Source organism: Camellia sinensis, chromosome 7, assembly GCF_055761805.1.
Source record: "Camellia sinensis isolate YWXY chromosome 7, ASM5576180v1, whole genome shotgun sequence".
NCBI lineage: Eukaryota > Viridiplantae > Streptophyta > Magnoliopsida > Ericales > Theaceae > Camellia > Camellia sinensis.
The window spans coordinates 132,698,401-132,723,081 of record NC_138967.1 but is presented as its reverse complement, the minus strand read 5'-3'; the positions used below and the strand labels follow the sequence as shown (position 1 = coordinate 132,723,081).

Sequence of the window (24,681 nt, the reverse complement as noted above, 5' to 3'; positions counted from 1 at the left end):
CAGCGATCTGTCTTACCATCTTGATCGGTAGCCTCTGGTTCACTGCCCAAACCCTTGCTTCAAGGTTCTGCCTCGACGGCTCTCTAGGGTTTTTTTTGTTTTGTTTCTGAGGGTAGGGAAACATTGTGGGCAATGATCACTTGTGTGTGATACTGTTGCCTACAGATAAACGCGCGGGTCCGAATTAATGAAGTGGCGCGCGAGTTGAAATTTCAACCTTTACCGACTAATTTTCTACTTAGTCGGGAAAGGAATGAATTATCACTCAACAACGACGAAAGTTTTGGTCGCTAAAAGTCATATTTCGCGACTAAGTACTATTTTAGTCGGGAAAATATATATATTACAGGTTTTTTTTTTTTTTTAGCCTAAATTTTATACTAACAGCGACTAAATTATTTTTAGTCGGGAAATGAATGCATGATCAGCCTTTACCGACTGAACTTTTTGTAGCCAAAAGTGTAATTTACCGAAAAGACCATTAGCGACTAGATGTCAATTAGTCGCCAATTAGTTTTATAAAATCTCTCCAAACTTTGAAATTAATCCCTCCAAATTTTTTAGTTTTGGTGACTAAAGAGACAAAGTGGTCGCTAAAAGTGCATTTTTTTGTAGTGGATCGATAAATCGAAAGGGAGCTCAATAAATAAAGAAGACAGATAATTCAAAACTCTTTTCAAAACTTAATTCAAATCAATTTTTTAAATATTTTAAATATTTAAATATTTTAAAAATATTTTAATTTTGTGAGAGACAGATAAAGAAGAGAGAGAGAGAGAGAGACAGAGATAGAGTGATGAGCGAGAGAGAGAGAGAGATAGACAAAGTGGTTGCTAAAAGTGTATTTTCTTATAGTGGATCGATAAATCGAGAAGGAGCTCGATAAATAGAGAAGATGGGAGTAAGAGAGTGAGCAAGACGAACATAGTAAGAGAGAAATAGACAAATAGACAAGTAGACAGAGAGAGATAGAGAAGAGTGATGAGTGAGAGAGAGACAGGGAGAGAGAGATAGACAGAAAAAGAGATAGAGAGAGAAAGAGAGAGAGAAAGAGAGAGAGAAAGAGATGAAGAGATAGAAAAAGAGAGAGAAACAAAAGATGAGCGAGAGATAGACAAAAAGAGAGAGAAATAGAGCGAAAAGAGATGAGCGAGAGAGAGACACAGAAAAAGAGAGAGACAGAAAGAGAAAAGAAATTAGCGAGAGAGATAGAAAGATAAGAGAGAGAGAGAGAGAAAAAAGAAATGAGAGAGATAGAAATAAGAGAGATGAGCGGGAGAGACAGAGAGAGATGAGCGAGAGAGACAGAGAGAGAAAACAGATGAGAGAGATAGAGAGAAGAGAGATAGGCGAGAGACACAGAGAGAAAATGAGAGAGACAAACAAGCAGACATAGAAAGAAGAGTGATAAGTGAAAGAGATAAAGAGAAGAGAGAGAGATAGAGACAGAGAGACAAGAAGATTAAAAAAATGAATGAAAAGAGAAATGTTATATCAAAAGAGTAAGACGGCATTGTTTTTTTTAATTTCTTTTGCGACAGAAAAATACTGTTGAATTTATTCAAACCATTTTGTGACTGTATATATATGAAGCTATCTCAAAACCACAATCACTATGCTAGGTTAAAGTTTTCCAAAAACTCTTTTACGAAAATTATACTTCTTGTTTTTCGTGTTATATTGTTTTTACTGAATTTTTTTAATATTTTAAGTATTTTTTTAAATTTTTAGACACACCTAACATAAATGCACCTAAAAATTTAAAAATTTGTAAAAAAATCTTTTCAAAATTCACTAAATACCAAAAATACAAAAAAAAAAATACAATAATTCAATACCGTCGCAAATGCTCTCATTTTTTGAGACGGCAAATAGTGCCGTCGCAAATGCTCTGCTTTTTTGAGACGGCAAATGGTTCCGTCGCAAATACTCTACTTTTTTGAGACGGCAAGTGTGCCGTCGCAAATAGTTCCGTCTCATATACCCACTTTTCTTATAGTGAGGAATGAGAAGGAGTTGTGTGTGAGAGTGAGATGAGAAACGGAGAAGGGTTAGGGCAAAATTTTGGGGGGAATCCCCAATTTGAGAGGGAATTTGAAATTAAGATAAAATTTTGTGAAAATATTTGCTGCTAATTTTTTTCGAGATGTGAAAAATAGATCCGGCTTGTTAAATTAATATTTTTTAATTTTATTTATTGTTTATACTTTTTACTTTATTGGAGTTTTATGACTCAGTTTGTGAAAAAAAATTTACAAAATTTAGAAATATTTAGAAAGTATAAATTTAAAATAAGTCTTACAAATCAGATTTATTTACTCATAAGTCATGAGTGAATTTTTTTTACACACTTAGCCCTCGTTTTGATAATGAAATTTTTTTTAAACTTTTTAAACATATGTTTTGTGTCTGTAAAATGATTATTTCATTAGTACTGGTAATAATATTGAAAAATTTATTAAAATGATAAATAATTGGGATATTTTGTCTTTTATTTGTGAATTTTGATTTATTCTTAATTTATTAGTGTTATTGAAATATGATGATGTAAAAAGTATAAATAGTTTAATTGTACTTTTTAAAAATAATAAATTTATTATTAAAAATTAAATTCATCAGACTGTCCTGTAACTATGCCTTTAAATTTTTGCAATGTAAAACTATCGACAAACAGCCAATAACAAGTTGCCCATTTTAGCATCCCTTTCGCGTGAGGGCCCAATTATTAAAAGATGTGTTCAACCATCAAATGAAAGCCGACTACTTCTTCCATCTAAAAATAATAATCTATTATCAAATTTTAATTTCTTTTTATAATACAATTATTACATTTTAAAAATATTAATTTTTCAAAAGTACCTTTTGATAGTATATTTTTTTAGACATATCAATTGTCATAATTGTACTTTTTGTATTATTAATGTATTTAAAAAAAGGACAAAATAAGAAATTCATATTATTTTAATAATTAATTTTTTAAAAAAATTAATATTTTGAGATAATAAAAAAAAATAAGATATTAATATTTTTGGATGGTGGGTGTACAACCTCTTAATAAAAATAAAAATAAAAATAATTAATTTTTTTATTTTCATTTGGCTACCAAACAATTTAGTAGCCGAAAGTAGGTATACAGCGACTAAAATAAATTTTGTCACCGAAACTTGACATTTGGCGATCAAAAGTTTGGTCGGGAAAGATTAAAAATTAATTTTTTAATTTTCATTCGGCTACCAAACAATTTAGTAGCCGAAAGTAGGTATACAGCGACTAAAAGAAATTTTGTCACCGAAACTTGACATTTGGTGACCAAAAGTTTGGTCGGGAAAGATTAAAAATTAATTTTTTTATTTTCATTCGGCTACCAAATAATTTAGTAGCCGAAAGTAGGTATACAGCGACTAAAAGAAATTTTGTCGCCGAAACTTGACATTTGGCGACCAAAAGTTTGGTCGGGAAAGATTAAAAATTAATTTTTTTATTTTCATTCGGCTACCAAATAATTTAGTAGCTAAAGGTACCTCTACGGCTACTAAATTTTTATTTAGTCGCCAATTGTCATATGTTTAGCTACTAAAAATTGTTTTAGTCGCCAATTGTAATATCTTTAGCTACTAAATTTTTTTTAGTAGCCAATAAACAACATTCCCCTACTAAAAAAAATTAGTAGCTAAAAAGTTGACTTTTGCCGACTAATATTATTTTTGGTAGCCAATTCCGTGACTTTTGGCGACTAAATTAGTTTTGGTAGCTAAAAGTGGTCGGCAAAAATGCTTTTTCTTGTAGTGATAGCTTGTCTCTAGTTTGAAATCGGACTGAACGGTACTGTTAGGCCATGGTGAGCCCAACTTTGGGCCCATTTGGATGATCTAAACCATTCAATGTGTAGAGTTAATTAAGTAAATCATTCCTGCAAAAAATTATGTTGATCGGATATCGATAGCCACTTGATCATATTGCATTTGTTTCAACGACACTAATGTTTTTAAAAATAAATCGTAGACACTATTGTAATCTAATCAAGTGGCTATCAATATTTGATTAATGTGATTTTTTATAGGAATAACATAATCGACGAGCTCTAACGATTTGGAGTCAGGCCCACCAAGGCCCAACAATATCGTCTAGTCCAGAAACAAACTAAAGAAAAGTTGTACCCTAATTTGTTGGCTCAAAAATCACAAGAAGCTTTTTCCTTTTTAATTTTATATACAATTTCAGTATGTAAGAATTTAATATAAAAATAACAATCTAGCTACATCAATAAAAGGAAAATGATATGATCCTAAAGGCCAAACAACCATACAACAAAACAAAAATTACGAACTGCAAAAAAAAAAAAACAAATCTGTTAAAAAAATCAATTACAATTAAAGGAAAACCACTGATCTTCTCATAAATGTGATTTGCAAAGCTAGATCTGCCTCAAAGCCCACCATCTACGTCGTCCTCGTCGCCGCTGCCCAACTCCGCCACTATTGCCGTCGTTTTTCAAACACCGTCAGAAGTTAAAGTTGAAGAGGAAGAACACCCACAATAGTATGAGAGAAGAGAAGAGGGAACCATTGTAGGTGTTGAAAATCTAAAAATCTATGTCGAAATCGGGAAAAAAATACTCAAAACCTCTATTTTAGACATAAAAGGGTCAAATCTACACTCTAGAACTGTAAATCTATACTCTAATGGTATGTTTGATTGGGTGAATTAGAGCATAGGATTGAGATTATTAATTCGTGGGCCCAATTATTCTATGTTTGTTTTATCATTTTGGTTTAGGATTATTAATCCAATAGATAATTAATCCAACAAATTTGTAGGATTATTAGTAATGGGGTAGGGGTGAGATTATTAATCCAATGGATATTAATCCAATTGAATAATGAATACCATACTAATTTAATAGGATTATTGATACTTCACTAGTCTTATGAATCAAACATGACCTAAAGTTATAGATCTACACTTTAGAAGTATAAAAGAGGTCACCAGACCATGGTCGGAGCACTACCAGAAATCTCCTAGAGAGAGAATCACTTGCTGTCTCTCTATGGTCTTGCTACTGTTATATATTCGGGATTAGCTTGTATGATAAAAATGTTCGATAATTTGAAAGGATTTCGTCTGTATCACAAAGGGGCATGGGGTTAATGTTGTGCCCATAGCTTGTTGTGAGGCTTTTTGGGAACTTGTTTTTTACCTATTTGGATTATTTGAATAGTTTATATTAAAAAATTTGTAGAACTATATCTATGAAAAAAATCAGGTTAATCGGATATTCGTAATTCCATAATTAAGTCTTGCTTTTTTTTTTAAAAAAAAATTATTAAAATCATGCTAGCAATTTATTTTTTAAAACACAAATGTGGTCTTGTGATAGAGCTACAAATGTTCGATTAACGTAATTCTTTTCATGAATAATCTAGTTAACGAATTTTATAATATGAACAATTCAAATCATCAAATTAGACTCTCCAAAAAACCACCCCCACAAAGCTTACACAGACCTGCCATTGTCCAATTTCATGACCTGCCATTGTCCAATTTCATCGACTGCGAGTCTGTGATAGCCTTCAATAAATTAGGGGTAATGCTATACAAAATAAAAAAATGGTACATAAGTTTTATACATAATGGTATGACTCATTTCAAATCTGTCATTTCAAAATAAAATTACCATTAAATATGAATTTGTTTATAATAATACATTATCACATCATTCTTGTCAAATTATTTGTATGAATTTTATGTATAAATAGAATTCTCCATAAATCAGAGGTCAGAGATACCAATAATATCACCTGACGTTGCCTTGCCTTGCCTTAGCTTTATTTATTCTTCTAAAAACAGCAGTTGTGTTAAGGGCCTAATTGACCGTGTGTTCATTTTTTGTTTTTGTTTTTCAAAAAACAGATGACACTTGTTTTAGCAAATTAATTCCAAAAAATAATTTTGGCAATTTTTTTTTTAAACAACTCACATTTTACGAAACCACCAAAAAATTATTTTTAACTTTTCGACAACCATTTTTACATGATTGAAAAAGATTGATGTTTTTGAGCATTTTTTTTTTCCTGAAAACACCAAAAACAAAATAAAAAGCAAAACCACAATGGATGATGCACTGCAATCAGTTGGGTCCAAGGAGTTCATTCATGCATTCACATTTTATTTAGGAATCGCTATTTTCACAATGGAATTTATGACCAATACAGGATTTTACAGTGAATGTTCATCTATGCATATAACCTACTCGAAAAACAAAATGATGTCCATAACAAGTTCAGAGGTTGATGATAATACTGTTCACAAATGTGCCTATCTTTTCCCAATCAAAAAATAACAGTTTTAGGTACCTCTGTACAAAAAAATGGTGGTAGTGGCGGCATTGCAGTGTCAGTTGTGCAACCACTGAAGTCAAAAGCATCTCTCATTTTCTTCCCCCTTGGGCAGACCATTCAAGATATCAGATATGAACACTGCTATAGAACACTAAACCAAGGTACAAAACTGAGTTTGTAGCTAATCCACTGTTCAGGAACCAAAGAGGAACCGCAAGTCAGCCTCCGTTAGTTTTCCAAGAGCCTCGGAAGAGCCACCCATGGTCCTGTAAACAAACCAAAATGATTAAAAAAAAGGGTAAGCAGATTCACCCAGGAGGTTCTAAAATTTGGCGAGTATCCCAATGCACGTAGACAATTTGAACTAACCCTTCAAAGACTAGTTCCTTCTTCTTCTGCAACTCCAAAATTCTTTCCTCAATTGTGTTCTCAATGACAAATCTCACAACCCTACAACATTACCCCAAAAATAAAAATAAAATGTCACCTCTCACAGTGATGCTATCACAGAAGTTAATGGACAATGGGACAAGGAAGCAACACTACTTGATAGGTTTATATTGTCCTATTCGGTGGATTCTATCTTGGGCTTGTCGCTCTGCAGCTGGATTCCACCAGGGATCCATCAGGAAAACCTGCAAAATCAAGTGTGAAAAGCCAGAATAAGAGGAAGTGACAAGTGCTTAAAAATAACTGCAGAAGAAAAAGAAATCAGTACTTGTATAGAAAAATAGAGCAAATATACAAAAGAAACATTGCGCCTTCATGGAGAGGACTTAGATAATCTATTCCATCTAGCGTCATCACAGGTGTGCATGAGAGAGAGAGAGAGAGAGAGAGAGAGAGAGAGAATTAAGGGTAATGGGAAATGTAACTAGAATTCAAAAGAAAAAGGATCTCATTCAAGTTCTAGCCATTCATCAATCTTTTTCAACATAAACTGAGCAGCTCCTTTAAAGCCCTAACGAAATAAAATAAATAAATAAAAGTAATAAAGTGAATAATCTAAACAGGATTAAAAATTTAAAGCAAAATATAAAATGAAGTGATTTTGCATCCATCTCCACCAATTTAATTGACAATATGAAGAGAGGCTCCTTACATGTGATGCAACTGTGAGATTCAGGGCGACACCTCCAGCTTTCAAGCTCATAAGGAAGATTTTGCAATCTGGATTGTTGGTAAATCTCAAAATTGCAGCATCTCTAGCACTCATGGACATGGACCCCACTAATTGAGCACAAGTAATGCCGGACTGCAAAAGGTTGATCAAATAACTATGGCTTTCACTTTTCAATGCATAAACACAATGCTGGAACCTGAATTGTTTACTTTACCTTCTGGAGGGAGTAGTGTATCAGATCCAAGAATGACGTGAATTGGCTAAAAACGATTCCTTTTGCAGAACCATCGCTTTCAACCATGAATCTGATTTCTTCTCTCTGGAACCGATCAATTCATTTTAGCAGTAACAAAAAGATAACAAGTGAACAAAATATGTAAATACCTATAGATTCACAATAAAATCAACAGAGATGTAGGTACAAGTCTATCACAACCATTTAGTTGACCAATTTACTCTCTGACATCAGTTAACTCACACTTCTACCCTTAATCCTCTTTTGTTTCGTTTTTTATGCACGTGCAAAAGGATGGGCAGACAGGAGAAGCAATGTGGTTGTCTGATCAAATGTAAAGATGATTTTTCTAGGCTGCTCTTTCCAGTTCTATTTCTATTTCAAAGCCCTGAAGCTCAGGATGATAACATTACAAAAACTTGAATATTGAAGCAAAAGATGGCAAATCAACTGAGTGACAATGAAGTATTGTTATAGGATTAGACAGCCTTTTGCCCCATTCCCCTTCCTCTACAGCCAATATTTAGTTAACAACTAAATGAACTTAAAGATGCATCCCACCCAGATAAGCATATAGATGTATGTTCCACATTTAATTATGGGTTTCAACATATGCCATGTCATGGAACATTGTCATCGCATCACTGTCACTACTCTACCATGGATGTGTACATTCTTGTTCTCTTGTTCAATACATAAATGAATTGCAACATTTTGGAGGTTTCATTTCTTAAAAGAATGAGCTGTATAAAGCTCACTTCTAAATTGCCTTAAAAGTGATGTAGGACAAGATTTTCAAAACAAGATTCTCAGAATTTTTATATTTTTAGTTTTAATATTTTTGATATATTATTAGGATTCTTGTAATTTAGTATAAATATTTTAGAATTATTAGGTTTCTTAATTTTATTATTTTAGAATTAGATTTTGACTAAGATTTTAAGTAGTTTAGAATTTTAGTTTCCTATTCTCTTAAGTTTCCTAATTTGTGTTGATTTAAGTTCCCTAATTTATTTTAGAATTACTTTTCCTACAAGTGTTAGGTTTAGTTATTATAAATAGCTATGTAAGCCTCATGGCAAAGATAACTTTTATTCATTCAATCAATAATATTAAGATATTTTTTCTTTCTTGTGGATTCAAGGTTCTATTTTTCTCGTGGATTCGAGAGCCCCTTTCGTCTACTAGAACGATATCTAGTCCCCGTGTATTCCGCTACGTCAAGTGGTATTAGTCTCAACATTAAATAGGAACCGCGCTATGGGATTTGCCCAAGGTCAGCCTATTAACCACAACATCTTGAGGCGATCTTCTTGTTATCAATACGATAGTGAGGACGAATCTGAAGATGAGTTATTCGAGGATTATGGTGAATACCAGTCAGTAAGGCAACAACGAAAATTTAGTAATGTGTTCAATAGCAATAATTGCATCAATCATGACTTTTCAGATTATCAAGTACCACCAGAAATTCCCTGTTTTAATGCTTCTTGTCGTACCAAGGATTTTATTTATTGGTTTCGCAAAGTTGACAAATTCCTTGTGTGTATGGAAATCTCTGAAAAAAAGGAAGCCAAATATGTCGCACGTAAGTTACAAGGTATGTTTCTACATGGTAGAAACAATTGCAGTATATGATCGAAGGAGACAATGCAAACAACCCACTAGGACGTGGCATAAGATGAAGAAGTTGATGAGTTCTAGACTCCTTCAATCAAATCATGGGCAAATTTTGTATCAACAATATCAAAAAAAGCTTGAATCGAAACAATTGTGCCAAGGTAATTCTGATTCACAATATTCTTCGCAATTCAATAATTATTATGCAATTATGGATACAAATTATTCGAGAAACATGACTATGCCTTTGCCAAGTTTGGGTCAATCAAATCTTGTGGGTCAATCAAATCTTGTAGATCAACAAATTTGTCACGCTCAACCACGCATTGAAGAAGAAAAGGTTTTGAATATCTCAATGTTTCAAAATTTTGAAGACCCAAACAGATATTCAATTGAAGTAGAAAATCAAGTTGATTTCAACAATGGTGAGAACGTTGAAATTGAAGAAAGAGAGGTCACTGGAATTACTTTGATCAAGAAGTTTGAAGAAGACAATGAAGAGGTGAAGCAAGAGAAAAAAATTGAAGGTAGCCAAGAGCTTCTAATGATGGAACTATCATCTCTCGATTATTATGATGGTTATGAGATCGCAAAAGAAAGAAATCTAGTTGAACTCAATGAAAAAAAAGAAATAAAAGATGAGATAATAAAGTTGACATGTGCACCAAAGAAGTTGATTGAGGATGCAATTGATATTCCAAGATTGATAATTGAATGTCCAACTGATTCTAAGACAGAGCAGAGTCCAAAAAGTATTCAACATCAACATAAAATACACTTCGTTGATTTTCTTGGTATGGAGCAATTTAATTTGATTTTCAATGCTTGTCTAATTGATCTTGTCCACCAGTTGAAGCATATAGAGAATAACTTTCAGAAAGTAGACTTCTCTGCATATAATGTTCGGAAGAGGGACAAACAACTGAAGCATACCAAGTATCTTTTTATTTGGGATGGACGATAGCAGATCTCTAATATGAACTCGAGGATGAGTTCTTTCAAAGAAGAGGAGCCTGATGTAGGACAAGATTTTTAGAATTTTTATATTTTTAGTTTTAATATTTTTGATATATTATTAGGATTGTTGTAATTTAGTATAAATATTTTAGAATTATTAGATTTCTTAATTTTATTATTTTGGAATTAGATTTCGACTATGATTTTTAAATAATTTAGAATTTTAGTTTCTTATTCTCTTAGGTTTCCTAATTTGTGTTGATTTAAGTTCCCTAGTTTATTTTAGAATTACTTTTCCTACAAGTGTTAGGTTTAGTTTATTATAAATAGCTAAGCCTCATGGCAAAGAAAATTTTTATTCATTCAATCAATAATATTAAGATATTTTTTCTTCCTTGTGGATTCAAGGTTCTGTTTTTCTCGTGGATTCGAAAGCCCTTTTTGTCTACTAAAACGATATCTAGGCCCCGTGTATTCCGCTACGTCAAAAAGTTTGGCTCGAACTTAATTATAGAGAAGCCAAAATTACTGAAAAAACTGATGTCTATGTACTGGTAAATGACAAGATAATGCATGGACTGCATTTTTCATTACAGTTTAGCTTCTTTTGTTTCTTCATGAAGTTTTGACTCCCTAAAATGATAATAATAATTATACTAACTACAATAACAACAAACAAATGAAACAATTTTAGATATCACATACCAAAGCCTCAATTTTTGTACTTGTCTGGAAATTGTCAAGGCAGATCCGGTTTAGAATACTTGATGGTTTAAACCCTTTAATGGTTGTTTTAGAATTCTGAACTCCATGATCCACATTTGTACTGAAGTCAACAGTAAGTGGTTCTGAACATGAAGGGCATAAGACTTGTCCCGTACTAGCAGGGAAATTGATGAAACAAGACTTACAGAAGATGTGCGCACATGATGCGACCTGAAACAGTCCAAAGAATTATACATAATCATTACATATCAAAAGAAAATGAATGAAGGATTAGGTATTTATTAAAACCAGGAAGTGGCATGCCAATGCATATTCCTTGCCAAATTCAAATGTAATTTGAAATCTAGTTCTTTCGTTGGGAATAAAAAATGTATATTATTATCTCATTATATCACATCACATTATTATGTCGCTCTACAAATGCAGCAATGGCTCTTCAGTAATCATAAAACAAGAAAATCATAGTTAAGTCATTTAGGGCACTTGAATATTTTTTTTTTAAAATTGAAAGGCAATATATAGAAAATGTACCTGAATAACTAAGAAATCCAAAAACATGTGAGCAAGAGTAAAGAGTTTCTTTACATTTCTCATAAATTACATCAATCATAAAACTCTGGTAAAAGTACTTTTTAATCCATAACATGCCCAACATGTGTATGCCACTCTTTTTAACCAAGCATCTAAGAAAGCTTCAGTTGCCAAACGCCCTTTTGGCACACTTGAAAAGTACATCACAATCACATTAAATGTCAATCTGGAAAACTTCTTTTGTGAGTGTGCAGATGTAATGGAACCAAGGTGCTTACTAGCACTTGGACATGTCCTTTCTTCAAGAATCCAAAGTACGTGGAAAGATAACTTGGTCAGCCAAGAAACAGGTGGCCACCAAGGAAATGTCACCTTTTGCATTTTACAACTATCCAAATCCAAGTTGAGATAGACATCTTTTCGATTTTCAGGGATAACATGATAACTACTCATTTATAGAATAAACTGATTCAAATATCAGAACTACTTTGTTATCTGTCTACAATCTAAACTGGCAGGCTTTCAATAAGAAGTTTGAACAGTTTCCAGTCCTAACTTGATAATATAAAACTACCAAATATTGGCTAATAGTAATGACCAAGTATCAAGGCCAAAGAAAAGCATAAAGTAAAACATGAAAAGAATACAGACACATATGATGACTTACCACAGGATCTTCTACTGTGTCATGACATAAGCCACATACTTGCTCACCATTACCAGCATCATCCAAACTTCCACTTCCAGCAGCAGTTCTAGAATATACCACAAGGTAAGGGTGATCAACTGCCTGTAGAGTCAAAGAGAGATCAATCAGAGATTGTTGCCTATTTGTATACAGGCTCAATATATAATGAAACACAAACATGTAATTGATCCACAGTACAAATCACCCATATAAATTATTACACTTGAAAATGGTAAAGTTGTTTGCCTTGTATATTCTAGTCCTTAACATCAGTTTATTGATGTCTCTTTATTGTACTTCTCCAGTGCATTTTCATCAATAAAATCTTTGTTGATATAAAAAAAAAAAAAAAAAAAAAAAAAAAAAAAAAAAAACTCAAGTTTATTAGTAATAGTAAAACTATTTTTTTCCGAACATAAGTTTATTCGTAATATTAAAACTGTTTTTTCTTCCTGATTATGTTCCCAACTTTACCATTTTTAAGATAGTAATTGGACAAGGCTAAAACTGAAAGTCATTTCTAATAATACTCAATCCAATCTGAAGGAAATGCTTTATATTGAATATAAATTCAATAAGTAGCAACTAGCAGTTATGTTCACTTCCAGTTTCTTTCTAACTTTTGAATCTATAAAAACGTAAGTGTGGAAACCACAACTAAATTCAATGCACTCCTGGCCACAATATAAAATCTAGCATCAATTAAGAAAAAAAGAAATTCTTACAATACAGTAATACCAATAAAGCTAAAATCAACAAAGTCCATCTTTAAATTGCAATAAATAAAGTAAGAACAAGTCATTCATTTGGTAGAATCAATTTCATTCAACCTTTGATTCAAAGAACTGTGCAATAAATGAAACTTCTCTGCTAATTGCAATAAATAAATGGTCTACAGATTTACAAATAATTCAAGAGACATAATAAGTGAATTTAAAATTGAGCACATTTTCTTGAGTACATCATGAAAACATAGTATGCAACAACTCCCTCACATACTGAAGTAGACCATGTGAATTGGCTTATCGTATGCTTAATCAAAGAAATCCATTACAGCTAAAGAAAGGAGAACAATGTTGTCTAGACTACTTTATTTACTTAGAATACTTTCCCAATAGGACTAGACTAGCTTCCAGGTATCTAGATTATTCAAAATCTAATTGTTGCGAGTCTTGTGACTAACCAGTCATTTGACCTTGCTGGCAATTCTAGCAAGCCATTAGATCATATTTGAAATAGAACCAACCCACTTCATTTCTTTAGTTTATGTTCCTTACAATATATTACTTCAGTCATTCTGTCTGATGCATCCTTTTCTGGGTAACAATATTTAAGAGGGTCAAATCTCACTCACGAGGCTGGAAAGGGCCAAGCACCCATGTGGCCTTGGGCCAAGCTACTAAGGACCCTTGGTGCCTAAATGGGAAAGCCTTGGACTGGGGGTTGGCCAAAGGCACAGGAAAGGAACAGCTCTGGATTGAGCCGAGATCTTTGCTTAAATAGGAACAGTGATAAGCTGGGCAGGCCCAGGTGAACATTTGGTAATTGAACAAGCTGGATAAGGCTCGCCCATCTAGAGTTGCACATCATACAAACAAAGCCATAGTGATTTCACGAGATCAGTATGAGAAGGTTCTGCCACATGGAATAAGGGATTGCCTCGCAAATATTCCACAAAAATAGTAAGCAGGGAAAAAATGGTTAATAGCAGATACAGTATTCACACGAATGTCACATTTTTACAACAACTTTGTTCTAAAATGATAAGCCACCACAGGCCAATAAAATAAACCACGTTTTATTTATTTATTTTTATCTTTGTTTTCGCAACCAACAAATGGTATCTTCATTATAGTATACATTGTGTATACGAGGTTGCACCCCTTCTAGCATTGTTTTAATGCAATATATATACTCATAAAAAAAAAGGTATCTTCACCATATGAGAGTTTTTGGCAGCGAACGAGATCTACAGTGTAACCCACTCAACCCACACCACTAATGGCACTATTGAGACGGAATGGGGGGCAAGCAAAGGGCCAAGGATCCAGCTTGTGAATAGGTAGGTATCTTAGCCCAATCCAAGCTCAAAGCAGGGCAGTAATTAGAACCGCAATTACATAAAAAATTTACAGCAATATTCTTCTTAGTTTGTAAATTACCTGGTGTATGAAGGTGCATTCATACATATAGCGAGATGGTGATTCAAGGAAAAGGCTTAATTCTAGCATAAATTGGGTTTTATAGTAAACTACTGAGCATGAACCCTTAAATGAGGCTTACAAAAGGTTCTAGATGAAGGTTTACTGAGCTTTCTAACTTCATTTCAGGTTTCAATGGAGGATGGTAACAAGACTAATAGCATTGGAAGTCAGGAACTACTTTGTAATGCTATTGCCTCGGCCAATTTGATATACACTAAACAATGATATTATTTGTACAGAAAATTTCGAGACAGAAATTTCCTGTCACATGTCAGAGCTTCATGTAAAGAGCAAGTAGGCTCCCCTCAATATCAAAAGTTTGATGAGGTGGGTGCACCAATATATGAGCAGAGATTGCCATGTGCATACAAGTGTGTTTAGTCAGCAAATATAAACATAAGATTTGGCAGGTGACAAAGTCATTACTTCTCATTCCTTCTCTGTCTGAGCTTTTTTCTAGGCTAGCCCAGCCCCCATCATGGATTTGGGAAGTGTTCTCTCTCCACCAAAGCAGAGTTGGGGAAATCAGTGCACACACCCCAACCCATCCCAATTACATCTATTAGGGTATCATAAGCCATGAGTCATCTACAAGTATTTACTTAGAAACAATCCTTTACCTGCCGCAGTCGTGTGAGGAGGACAAATATATGAGCATAGTTATTCATCAGAGTTCCTGCCTCAACATATCTGCACATCAGAAAGCAGATCACATTAACAGGCAGATTATTATTATTTTTTTAATATCACCTTAATAAATGAAATTTTGAAACCCAAAAATGAGGTCCTTGTTGATTTTCAGTATAAAGCACCCAAAAAATTTTTTATTTTACTCCACAATTCTAAGCCAAAAAAACACCTAGAGATTATCCAAATGCACTTGATCAATGACATTCTTCCCATCTAAATACTGGAATACTTAGAGGACATAGCATACGATATATTGACATCCATTTCAACACATGAAATGCCAAAAAGATGGCAAATAGGCCTATTTCAACAGTGATGAAAAAAAAATGAAGCCAAAACAGCCCAAGCTTGAAAGAAGACCATGTACACTAATTCCTAGAGGTAAAATCACAGCCACTAAAACTTTAAGCCAATCTCAATTCTCAAGGGATGTCCATCAAACCATCCTGCCCAATGGAACCATCTGATTCAAACCGAACCGAAGAGAAACCATCGGCTCCATAAATGCATTTAGTTGGCTTTCGGTTGTAGAAGTGCTACAAAAATTTAAATTGGTCAGCTATCTATGGATGTTGGAAAAAATGAGCAGACAAAACCAAATGGAACTGACCGATGATCATTTTAAAGATATACAGAGCAAGTAGACTGGCCACTTAATATTTCCCTTATCATCTTGTCTCCAGGAAATCTGCTACATCTTACCCGTCGATTTCTCTCTACCCCATCACAAATACACCAATTTTGCCACTATCTTCCATTACACGAAAAAGCCTCCTCCTCCAACATGAAGTTTCTCTCTCTCTCTTCACCAGTTCACCATCTCTCTCTCCCCATCATGAAACCTGTCTCCCTCTCCGCTCTCCCTCACCCCCTCTTCAATCTCCCACCCCAAAAACCATTCCCCTCTTCAATCTCTCTTCCTTGAAAACATTGATTGTCACAGTGCAAATTAATTGCAGTAGCACAAAGGCAGCAGAATGATAACAATGGGAGGGCGTTGATCGATGGCGGCAGTGGTGGTGATCGATGGTGGTGGTGGTGCTAAACGATGGGGATCTTCTCTCTCTCAAATCTGTATGCTTGAATCACATTGTTCAAATCTCATATCCCTCTATCTTCCAATCCATTCAATTTAAGTTGTATACATGTTTTTGAATGTGAGATTTGCTTGAATCACAGTATGAGTTGTGTATGAATCGCTGTCTGAACTAACTAGCAAACAGTATGATTTGGCTCAGTCAATTTCGAATAGAAAATCAGTTGGCAATGGGTGACCTTTCCACGAATCCGATGGATTCGGTTCAGTTGTTGGGTTGAGAGCAAATCCGATTTGAACCAACCCATGGACAGCCCTAGTCCAAACCAAATTCTATTTGTCAAACAATGCATGTCATCCTTACGCCTATGATGTGCTGGATCAAAATCCAGAAAGCCCAATGAAAGGATTCAGGCCAAACTTGTCAACAGGACTGACTGAGTTCCATCCCTGTGAGGTGTCATGTTCCAACAAAAAGAAGCACCACTACTCATATGAGATGGGACAAGTACGGGTAAATAGGAATGAAGAAGTTTTTGTAAAGAAGAGCACAAGCTTGGGTGAAGATGTCAGCTACCTATGCAAGTAAAGTCTCTTAAGGGTGTTTTGGGAAGATGGTTAAAAGTTACTTTTTGGCCTTTTTTTGGCTTTTTTGTGAGAGAGGGAAGTGGGTTAAAAGCTGGGAAGTGGCTTTTAACCCACTTCCCAAAATGAGCCTTAGTGTGTGGTACGAAGTACCAGAGATCTGCAATCTAATCCCACCTTCACCTGGGTTAGGGAGGGTTTATAGGTGTTAGGTAGGGGGAGTGCAACCATTTTACATTTAGGAGAAACAAAAAAGTGATTCTTTGATTACAAGAAACAAGATTCTGAAAAATAAATAAATAGATCATTTTCAACATAGTAAGAATGCCCAATGAACAACAATATGGCTTCTATAGACATACAGGCGTAGGAGAGCCCCAGCTCTTAAAGGATCAAATTCCAGTAATGCTGTAAAAAACAAAGACCTATCCTTGAGGTCAAAAGCAAGAAGATAAAGTGAAAATATGCCACAAAGTTGTTTGGCAAGGTGAAGTAATATCCCAAAGAAAACGATCTTCCAATCAAATTATCCCACAAAAGGCACTAAGAAATAACAATAGCCTACAGTGTTGTCCATCAACGGCACAGCTTTCTAGAGGATTCTAGGTTCATGCATACTATAAAAGAGCGAACATCAACAGTGCTTCTTTGTAAGGGTATGTCCTTGCATATACTTCACATTTGTATGGGTGGCATCCCCTTTTTGCCACTCTTCAATAAAAGTTCATGATTTAAAAAATGCAAGAAGATTAAGCTTTGTTTTGGCAACCTGCTAAAATAGCCAAAAATTCCAAAAAGTTAACTATTCTCTCTAGTTTTTTGCACGTCTTTTCATAAAAAGCCAAAAAGGCAACGAAAATAGTTAGTTCCCAAAACAACCCTAAGTGGAACTATCAACAATTTGAAGAGTAGTATATTTTTATTAAGCGAACTAAGAAACCAAAGGAATGATTATCCCCTTTCCAATGATTGTCTTAGGATAAATGCACAGCTCCACCAACCCACAATGGGGACAAAAAAAAGTTACAATTACACATAAAATACATTGACAAGACACTAAAATCCTCTAGTTTGCTAGTTTCCTAGATGTATCGACACCAATTGTAATCTGAAAAGATGCTTTAAATTTGAAATTATAATAATTTTACAGGAACACCATCAATGCTTCAGATTGAAATCACCATACAAAAATGTTTGGTTTTCAAAAAATGTCCCATGAAGCTATCAACCTACCATTGTAATCAACATGTCAATTTAATAAAATGCCACTGTCTAATCAATTAACTACACACTTCTAAATACAATAAAGATGTTCATGCATTAGCAGATTTGGCTAAAATGTTAAAATAGGAACAACAACAACACTAATGGATAAAGAAATCAGCTCTTCAAAGCTAATTAAACTAAATCCTGGCAACAACAAAATGACATCAGAGTTTAGAAGATAAAGCAAGACATTGAAGCAAAAGGGCAGCGAAACACCCTTGTCCAAAACCATATAACAACATAAAGCACCAAGCGAAAGCAACAACAAGCCAACTTGAGGAATCAAGTTGTAGATGGTTCAAACATCCAATTCACTCCAGAAGAGTAAGTCAAAATTAAGCACAGGTTATTTATATGGAGTGGCTAGAGCAGCAAGGTTTCTTGACATTTTAGAAACAAAACCATGAAGAACAAAGGTTCAGCCAAGTAGCAGAAATTTATACTAAAAACAGTAGTTCTCAATAGAGAGACAAACTTATAATTCAATAAGGAAAAACAAAAAATCAATCCTTCAATATCTGAAACGTTTAGATGTATTTAGAGAAGGTAAATCTAACAAAAGTATTCAATGTAGTAGCAAAAATGATGTCAATGACAATATATCAAATAAAAAAAAAAAAAAAAAATTGCACCATATATTTTGTAAATTGAGTGAGCACATCCAAAAGTATTGAAACATTAAAATGATGTGAAGAACTAGAATCATGAACTTGTACAAGATGAATTGTGGAGGGGAAGGAGTATTAAAAAGAACTCTCTTCTTATATAGCCAAACTAATGAGCAAAGGTGTGGATATAGAAGGTGATATACGTATTAAATTGCGCTTGACTGTCGTTGTTCAATGATGTATAATAGTCTTCTTCTTTGATATCCAGAGTGTCCCATCTCAATGTAATCTGAAGAAAAAATTAAAACTAACGAATATCAGAAGATTTCAAAAATGACTGATGCAGATGCAACCATTAGTGGCATAGTGAAAGACTTACAATTCTTGGAGGCAGTGCAAGATCTTCTTCCCTACCCTTTTTAGTGCGTCTCAGCATTGTGCTCTTCAAAATTTTGTGCTTTAACAAGAGCATTGCTTTTCTACCCTCACCAGAATTCCCACGTTTTTGTATTGGTGTAGACACATACTTTTAAAATTCAAAATGGAATACATTACAACACCACAAATATTTCAATACAATATATGCCTTAAACAATTAACCAAAACAATGACAAAAACAGTACTGAATGTTTGTCTCACCTTGTTCCACCAGCAAAAGTGCCTCCCAAAACTATGAGGGCAGTTTGGACAACTAGTTGACGATCTGTAACAAGACAACAAAATTATGGGGGAAAAAACTGCTAAAAAGTTATCAGACATTCCAATCACAAATTAATACAGACAGCAATAGCAAAAACAAAAGATCACACTAGAGCTGAGATAGATATAATAACTTGATATAACAGCCCAGCTTCACAGCTGCAGATTCTTACATACTATGCATGTACTTGAAACGAAAATTGAGAGAAAAAAGGGCACAAGACACTAAAGCAGAAAACGGGCCTCTACACACAGCAGTTGACATGGTATACCTTGTGTTGTATAATCTCAACTACAATAATCAAGAGATTGCATTTTTAATGACGACTTATGGAACCTCTGGATCAAAGGCTGCATTTAGCATAACAAAGAAACAAATCCCCAGAATTGTCCCGGTAGTTTTGCGTTTGCATTTCCAGAAAATGGGATTTTAATTCAATAAAAAACACAGTTCCCCTAAAAGAACCTTCCTTAAATTTCTTTCAGATTCAATTACCAAATCATAGAGTGGACTGGATACAAATGGTATCAAAGTTTGGGTTGCTATGGAAAATTCCATGTTACTCTACTCATGCAACTTCAGATAGGAGAATAGAGCATAACGAATCTTGGGCTGTACCTGTAATCAAGTGATTTGCAGTCACAATCCTTACAGAAGTAATAAGAGTAAGGGAATATCTGTAGGAAGCGGACCTGTGTAAATAAAACAAAACTTATAACACATTTTAGAAGTAAAAGTTGCATGGAAAATTTAACTCATATAAAGGCTATATATACCAGTGAATAAAGTTCTCCAACACGATTCTGAACAGGAGTTCCACTTAAAGCCCATTTGTATGAAGACTCTAAAGCAAGGATAGCTTTTGTGGTATTGCAACTTCTACCTTTTATATAATGAGCCTATATTGGATATAAAATGTTAATGAAGACTCTAAAGCAAGGAGTTCCACTTAAAGCCCATTTGTAAGAAGACTCTAAATAAGGTCTGAAAGCAGATATTTGTAGTAAGATGCTGATGAAAGAATTACTTATTGTTTGAATATAAAATGTTTATGGGCAAAAATGAAATCAAAGAGGAAGTAAAAGGGGGAAGATAAGGAAAAGCATAACTTTGTTAATGACTTTGTCAGACTGCTAGTAGACAATTAAGGATAAATGTGTGACATAAGACATAGTAAAGTTTAACTCAGGGGAAGAAAAAATAAAAATAAACATGGCAACTCGGTTAAAAGCACCTTTTTTGGCTTTTTAGCTTTCTAGCTTTTTACCTTTTTGGATCACATCACATCTCTATTTTTTTATACGTTTATTAAAAAAAAAGCCCAAAAAGACAACTTTTAACCGATTTCCCAACGCAGAACTGGTTTTTCACAATTAGCAATAAGAAAATTATTCTAGCCAAGATGTAGTTACACAAAATAAATAAATAAAATATAATAATTAAAAAAATTTGCTTCCAAAGAAAATCTAGTTGTTTATTCAAATAAACTACAAATCTCATAAAACTTATTTTCTTTCTTTTTTCTTTTCTTTGTTTCCCTTTTTTTTTTTTTTTCCTTTTTTGGTACTAATCATTAATATGCCATTTTTCACAACTTCGAAATTTTATATTGTAAACAGTCTTGGACTTATAATCCAAAATCTGCAGATGTAACGTACATATGTTGTCAATAAATTATTCATTGGACCTCTAAAGGTGGAATAAGCGGTCATAAAGCCACTATCTGCTACGTTGTTTGACTTGGATAGCTGATCTCAGCACTTTTCAATTAGATGAAATTCAAACACCGAAACATTTAGTCATAAGACCCATCCTCCCATCCTCACATCATATTGTAATTTTTTTTTTTTTTTGATAAATGTGTATGTACAAATATTGTAAATTATAAACACCATCAAATATCCTGTACCCACGACCTGTCTTCCCAACACCTCAACAATAACTTTGCAAAGAATTTAACTTCACTTCTTATTTTGATTGCTATAAAGAATCTAATTAATCTAATTCTACTTATTATCTTTGATCGCTATATGCAATGATATGAATGTTGGGCTGATAGCTTCAACAGGTTGACAAAAATGATTATGAATGGTTCTATTTTCGTTCAATTATTAAAAAGGGAAAAGGAAACGCATATCTTAATACACAGAGAGATTGAACCACAAATGACATGATTATCTCTAGACTCTCTACATGGGGCATGGGTCTGTATTAAACTGTATGACTTTATAAATCCCACCTATTTTATGCAAACTCACATATGCCTCAAGTTGGAGCAAGTCCAAAGGAAAGCAAGAAAGTACAAAAGATTTCCTAACACAGTAAGTGAAACTTACCTCATCCAAAATAATGCGATCCCATTTCACAGAGTGCAAAATAGATTTCCTTCTGAGCACACCTTGTTCAACACCTGCTGAATTATCCTTGGAAGAGCCAATTCCTAAATCATTTTCCTCAGTGTTCAGCTTCATAGCCCTTTTGAACACAACCCACTTTTCGTCACCCTCAGATTCACTGGATTGGCCGTCAGTAGACACAGATAGCTTTAACATTTTTCCTGAAATTTTAGCCCCCTTCCTCCGTTGTTTTGACTGCTTATCTGTTCTAACAGCGTCAGGCCCACACAATTTCAAGTGAGTAGACATCTTACTTTCAGAAAATAATTTCCCACACCACTGGCACTTCTGTTTGGGTGGCATCACAGTTTTCCTATATTCAGACTCAACAATGGAGTATGTCGTTATGACAAAATCATATTCAAAGAATTGTTGAAGACTCTTTTCCCTTTTGGCCCCATGATACACCAGTACCATGTTGCTTCCTTTTGTGGTGAACCGATCAACCTCATTTTCCCACTGTCTCACAGCAACCATTGGACAAATAACGAGGGTTCCTTTAATTTCAGGCAATGCAGTGGATGAAGAGGGTGAAGGCGAGTGTCCAATGGGTTCTGAAACTGCTCGTCTGATTTCCCGTTTAGCTAAGACAAGGGCAATTGCTTGAATAGTCTTCCCCATCCCCATCTCATCAGCAAGGATCCCCCCTCTTGTGGAAGACTCCTCTTGCTTCAAAGCCCATGCCAACCATTCCTTCTGGTACCTCAGCAGAGGCATAACCAAATCTGAAGATGCATCACAAGTTTCAGTGATCACTTCATTCTGATTTTCCAGATCAATATCATTCATCATATTGTTTTCAACCCATCTGTTTTGGTCTTCTTCCCAAACTTCCCACTTCAGGGTCCTTTTATCTTTTTTCCTTTTCCTAGTCTTCTCATTTCTCATCTTCTTCAATACAGGAAAATCAATATCCATCTCAAGATCCTGTAGTTCTTCACCATTACTTATAACCAACCCCACTTCCTCTTGCACTCTGAATTCCTCTCTGTCGTGACTCGGGCCTCCCATTTTATTCCACTTTGGCATCCTATACTCAAGATTAGAATCACTTGCACTATCTTCTTGATCACTAACTCCAACCCAATCCTTTGGCACAGAATCCAAGTCCCAAACCTCTCTCCCTTCATTCTCTTCCATTGTGCTCAAAAAATGTTCACCTACATTTACACACAGTACTTCAATTCAATGTGTGTAGCAATATACAAAAGGTGCTTACTCAATCAACCACACTGAACCCCTCAACATTTACAAAAATCAATGATGTATACCCATTCATCAAATTTCAATTTAAAATATTATTACACAATCAAAAACCCACAAGAGAAAAAAGATACCTTCATTATCAGAACTCAAATGTATAACACTATCGCCATCTGAACTCAAACATATCACATGATCGCTATCTTCACCAGTGCTATCATTACACTGGGAGCCTTTGCCTGTGTTCACAACCATACATCAAAATTCAATAGAAATCAAGAACAGAAAAAAAGAAAAAAAATAAAAAAGAGAGAGAATTGTGAATTCAATGTCTGTTTTCTGAAGAGTCAGACGTTTAAATCTTTCTCTTATCTATTCCCACATTTTCCCGATAACCAAACAAAGAATCGATCGATGACAAAACAAATAGATCAGCTAATATAAAAGGCAAAATTGGGGAGAAAACCGAATCAAACAAGGGCTTCGAAGCGTACCTTCCATCGAAGGAACAGAGAGCGATGAGAGCGAAACTTCGTTACTGCGAATCGAAGACGAAGACGAAGACGATCAAGAAATTAGGGTTTTGCGATGAATTGTAGAATAATATGAATGCGCAACAAGAATTTATTACTTTTGTCTTTGTTTTTGTTTTTGTTTGTTTTTGTTTTGGTTTTTATAAAGAGAGAGAGAGATAGAGAGAGAGAGAGTAGAGTAGGGTACTGTTCAGAGTGAACGTGAACGGCGGGAAAGTGCTTGTACATAGATATTGCTATTAGCAGGCAGAGAGTGATTTTGCCACCAAATTTCATTAATCGGTGTTGTGTCGAGGAGTCTTAAGGCCTAGTTTCGAAAAAATTAAATAAGGATATTTTTTAACTTTTTATAAAATATGGGTTAGATTTAGGTTAGATTTGAAGTTATGTATTAGAAAAGTGATGTGACTTAAATAAGATGATATGACTTAAATAGAATAGTGACTTTTTAACTTTTTGTCTTTTTTCAATCTTCCCAAAGTAGGCCTAAATAAATATATTTTTTAATTTTTTTTATAAAAATAATATGTAAAAAAGTGACTTGATTTAAAAAAAATTAAACAAATACATTTTTGTAGGAGATGCAGATGGTGCCTAAATGTCATTCTCTTCGTACTAACATTGAGCCGACCTATCTAACCCATCTAACCCGACTCAATTCGATTTTAAATTGACAATTTCGATATAATGGCTTGATCAAATGCAAGTTTAATAATTTCAAAAAAAATTTGTTTTTGGTTGAGTGACAAATATCCAAGTTTCAATTATCAAAATCCTGGCAATAGCAACGGCTGCTTAGACAATAAAAAATTTAAGATTTTTTTTTTTTTTAACCGGTGAAAGTTAATTATTTTCCATTCTTGTAACGGACAAAGTATTTGCCTCCTAAATAAAAAAGGCTAACTTTTTATCGGCGAAAGTCAGTCATTTCTCCATTCTTGCAAATAGGGTTGTGCGAGGTGCGGTTTTGGCGATTTGAAAGTAAAATTATATATTGAATAATAGATTAGCGGATTAGTAGACTAGCGAATTGACAAATTACGGTTTGAGCGGATTAGCAAATTGAAGAATATTCTAACTAATTATCAAGCATTTGTATAACATATAATATTAATTTGTATAATATTTTTCATATATATAACACAAACTAATTTTACATTATATTTTTCATATATATAACTACTAATTTATAATAAATTTCATATATTAAATCTTTCTTACACTCATTTTTATTTTGATATT

At 33.9% G+C, this 24,681-nt stretch overlaps 1 protein-coding gene across 1 annotated transcript; it reads right to left on the bottom strand.

Annotated features, from left to right (window-relative positions):
- Positions 1-6,131: 6,131 nt before the first annotated feature.
- On the bottom strand, positions 6,132-23,731 carry LOC114312744 (DNA repair protein RAD16). The gene is made up of 16 exons (XM_082879404.1): positions 23,401-23,731; positions 23,041-23,145; positions 21,644-22,863; positions 20,084-20,206; positions 19,926-19,999; positions 19,247-19,310; positions 18,987-19,133; positions 18,811-18,896; positions 15,043-15,112; positions 12,198-12,320; positions 10,979-11,209; positions 7,676-7,780; positions 7,441-7,593; positions 6,885-6,973; positions 6,708-6,788; positions 6,132-6,604 (listed from the first exon to the last, which is right to left on the bottom strand). The coding sequence occupies exons 1-16, from the start codon at positions 23,405-23,407 to the stop codon at positions 6,532-6,534; spliced, it is 2,751 nt and encodes a 916-aa protein (XP_082735530.1). The 5' UTR covers positions 23,408-23,731; the 3' UTR covers positions 6,132-6,531.
- Between the last annotated feature and the right edge of the window lie 950 nt (positions 23,732-24,681).

Bases quoted from the DNA above. Each gene is read 5' to 3' on its own strand.
- LOC114312744 (XM_082879404.1), bottom strand. The intron at 22,864-23,040 runs GTATCTTTTTTC...GTGTAAATGTAG, and splicing joins TTTGAGTTCTGATAATGAAG to GTGAACATTTTTTGAGCACA. The intron at 20,000-20,083 runs GTATATATAGCC...TTATTTACACAG, and splicing joins TTGGAGAACTTTATTCACTG to GTCCGCTTCCTACAGATATT.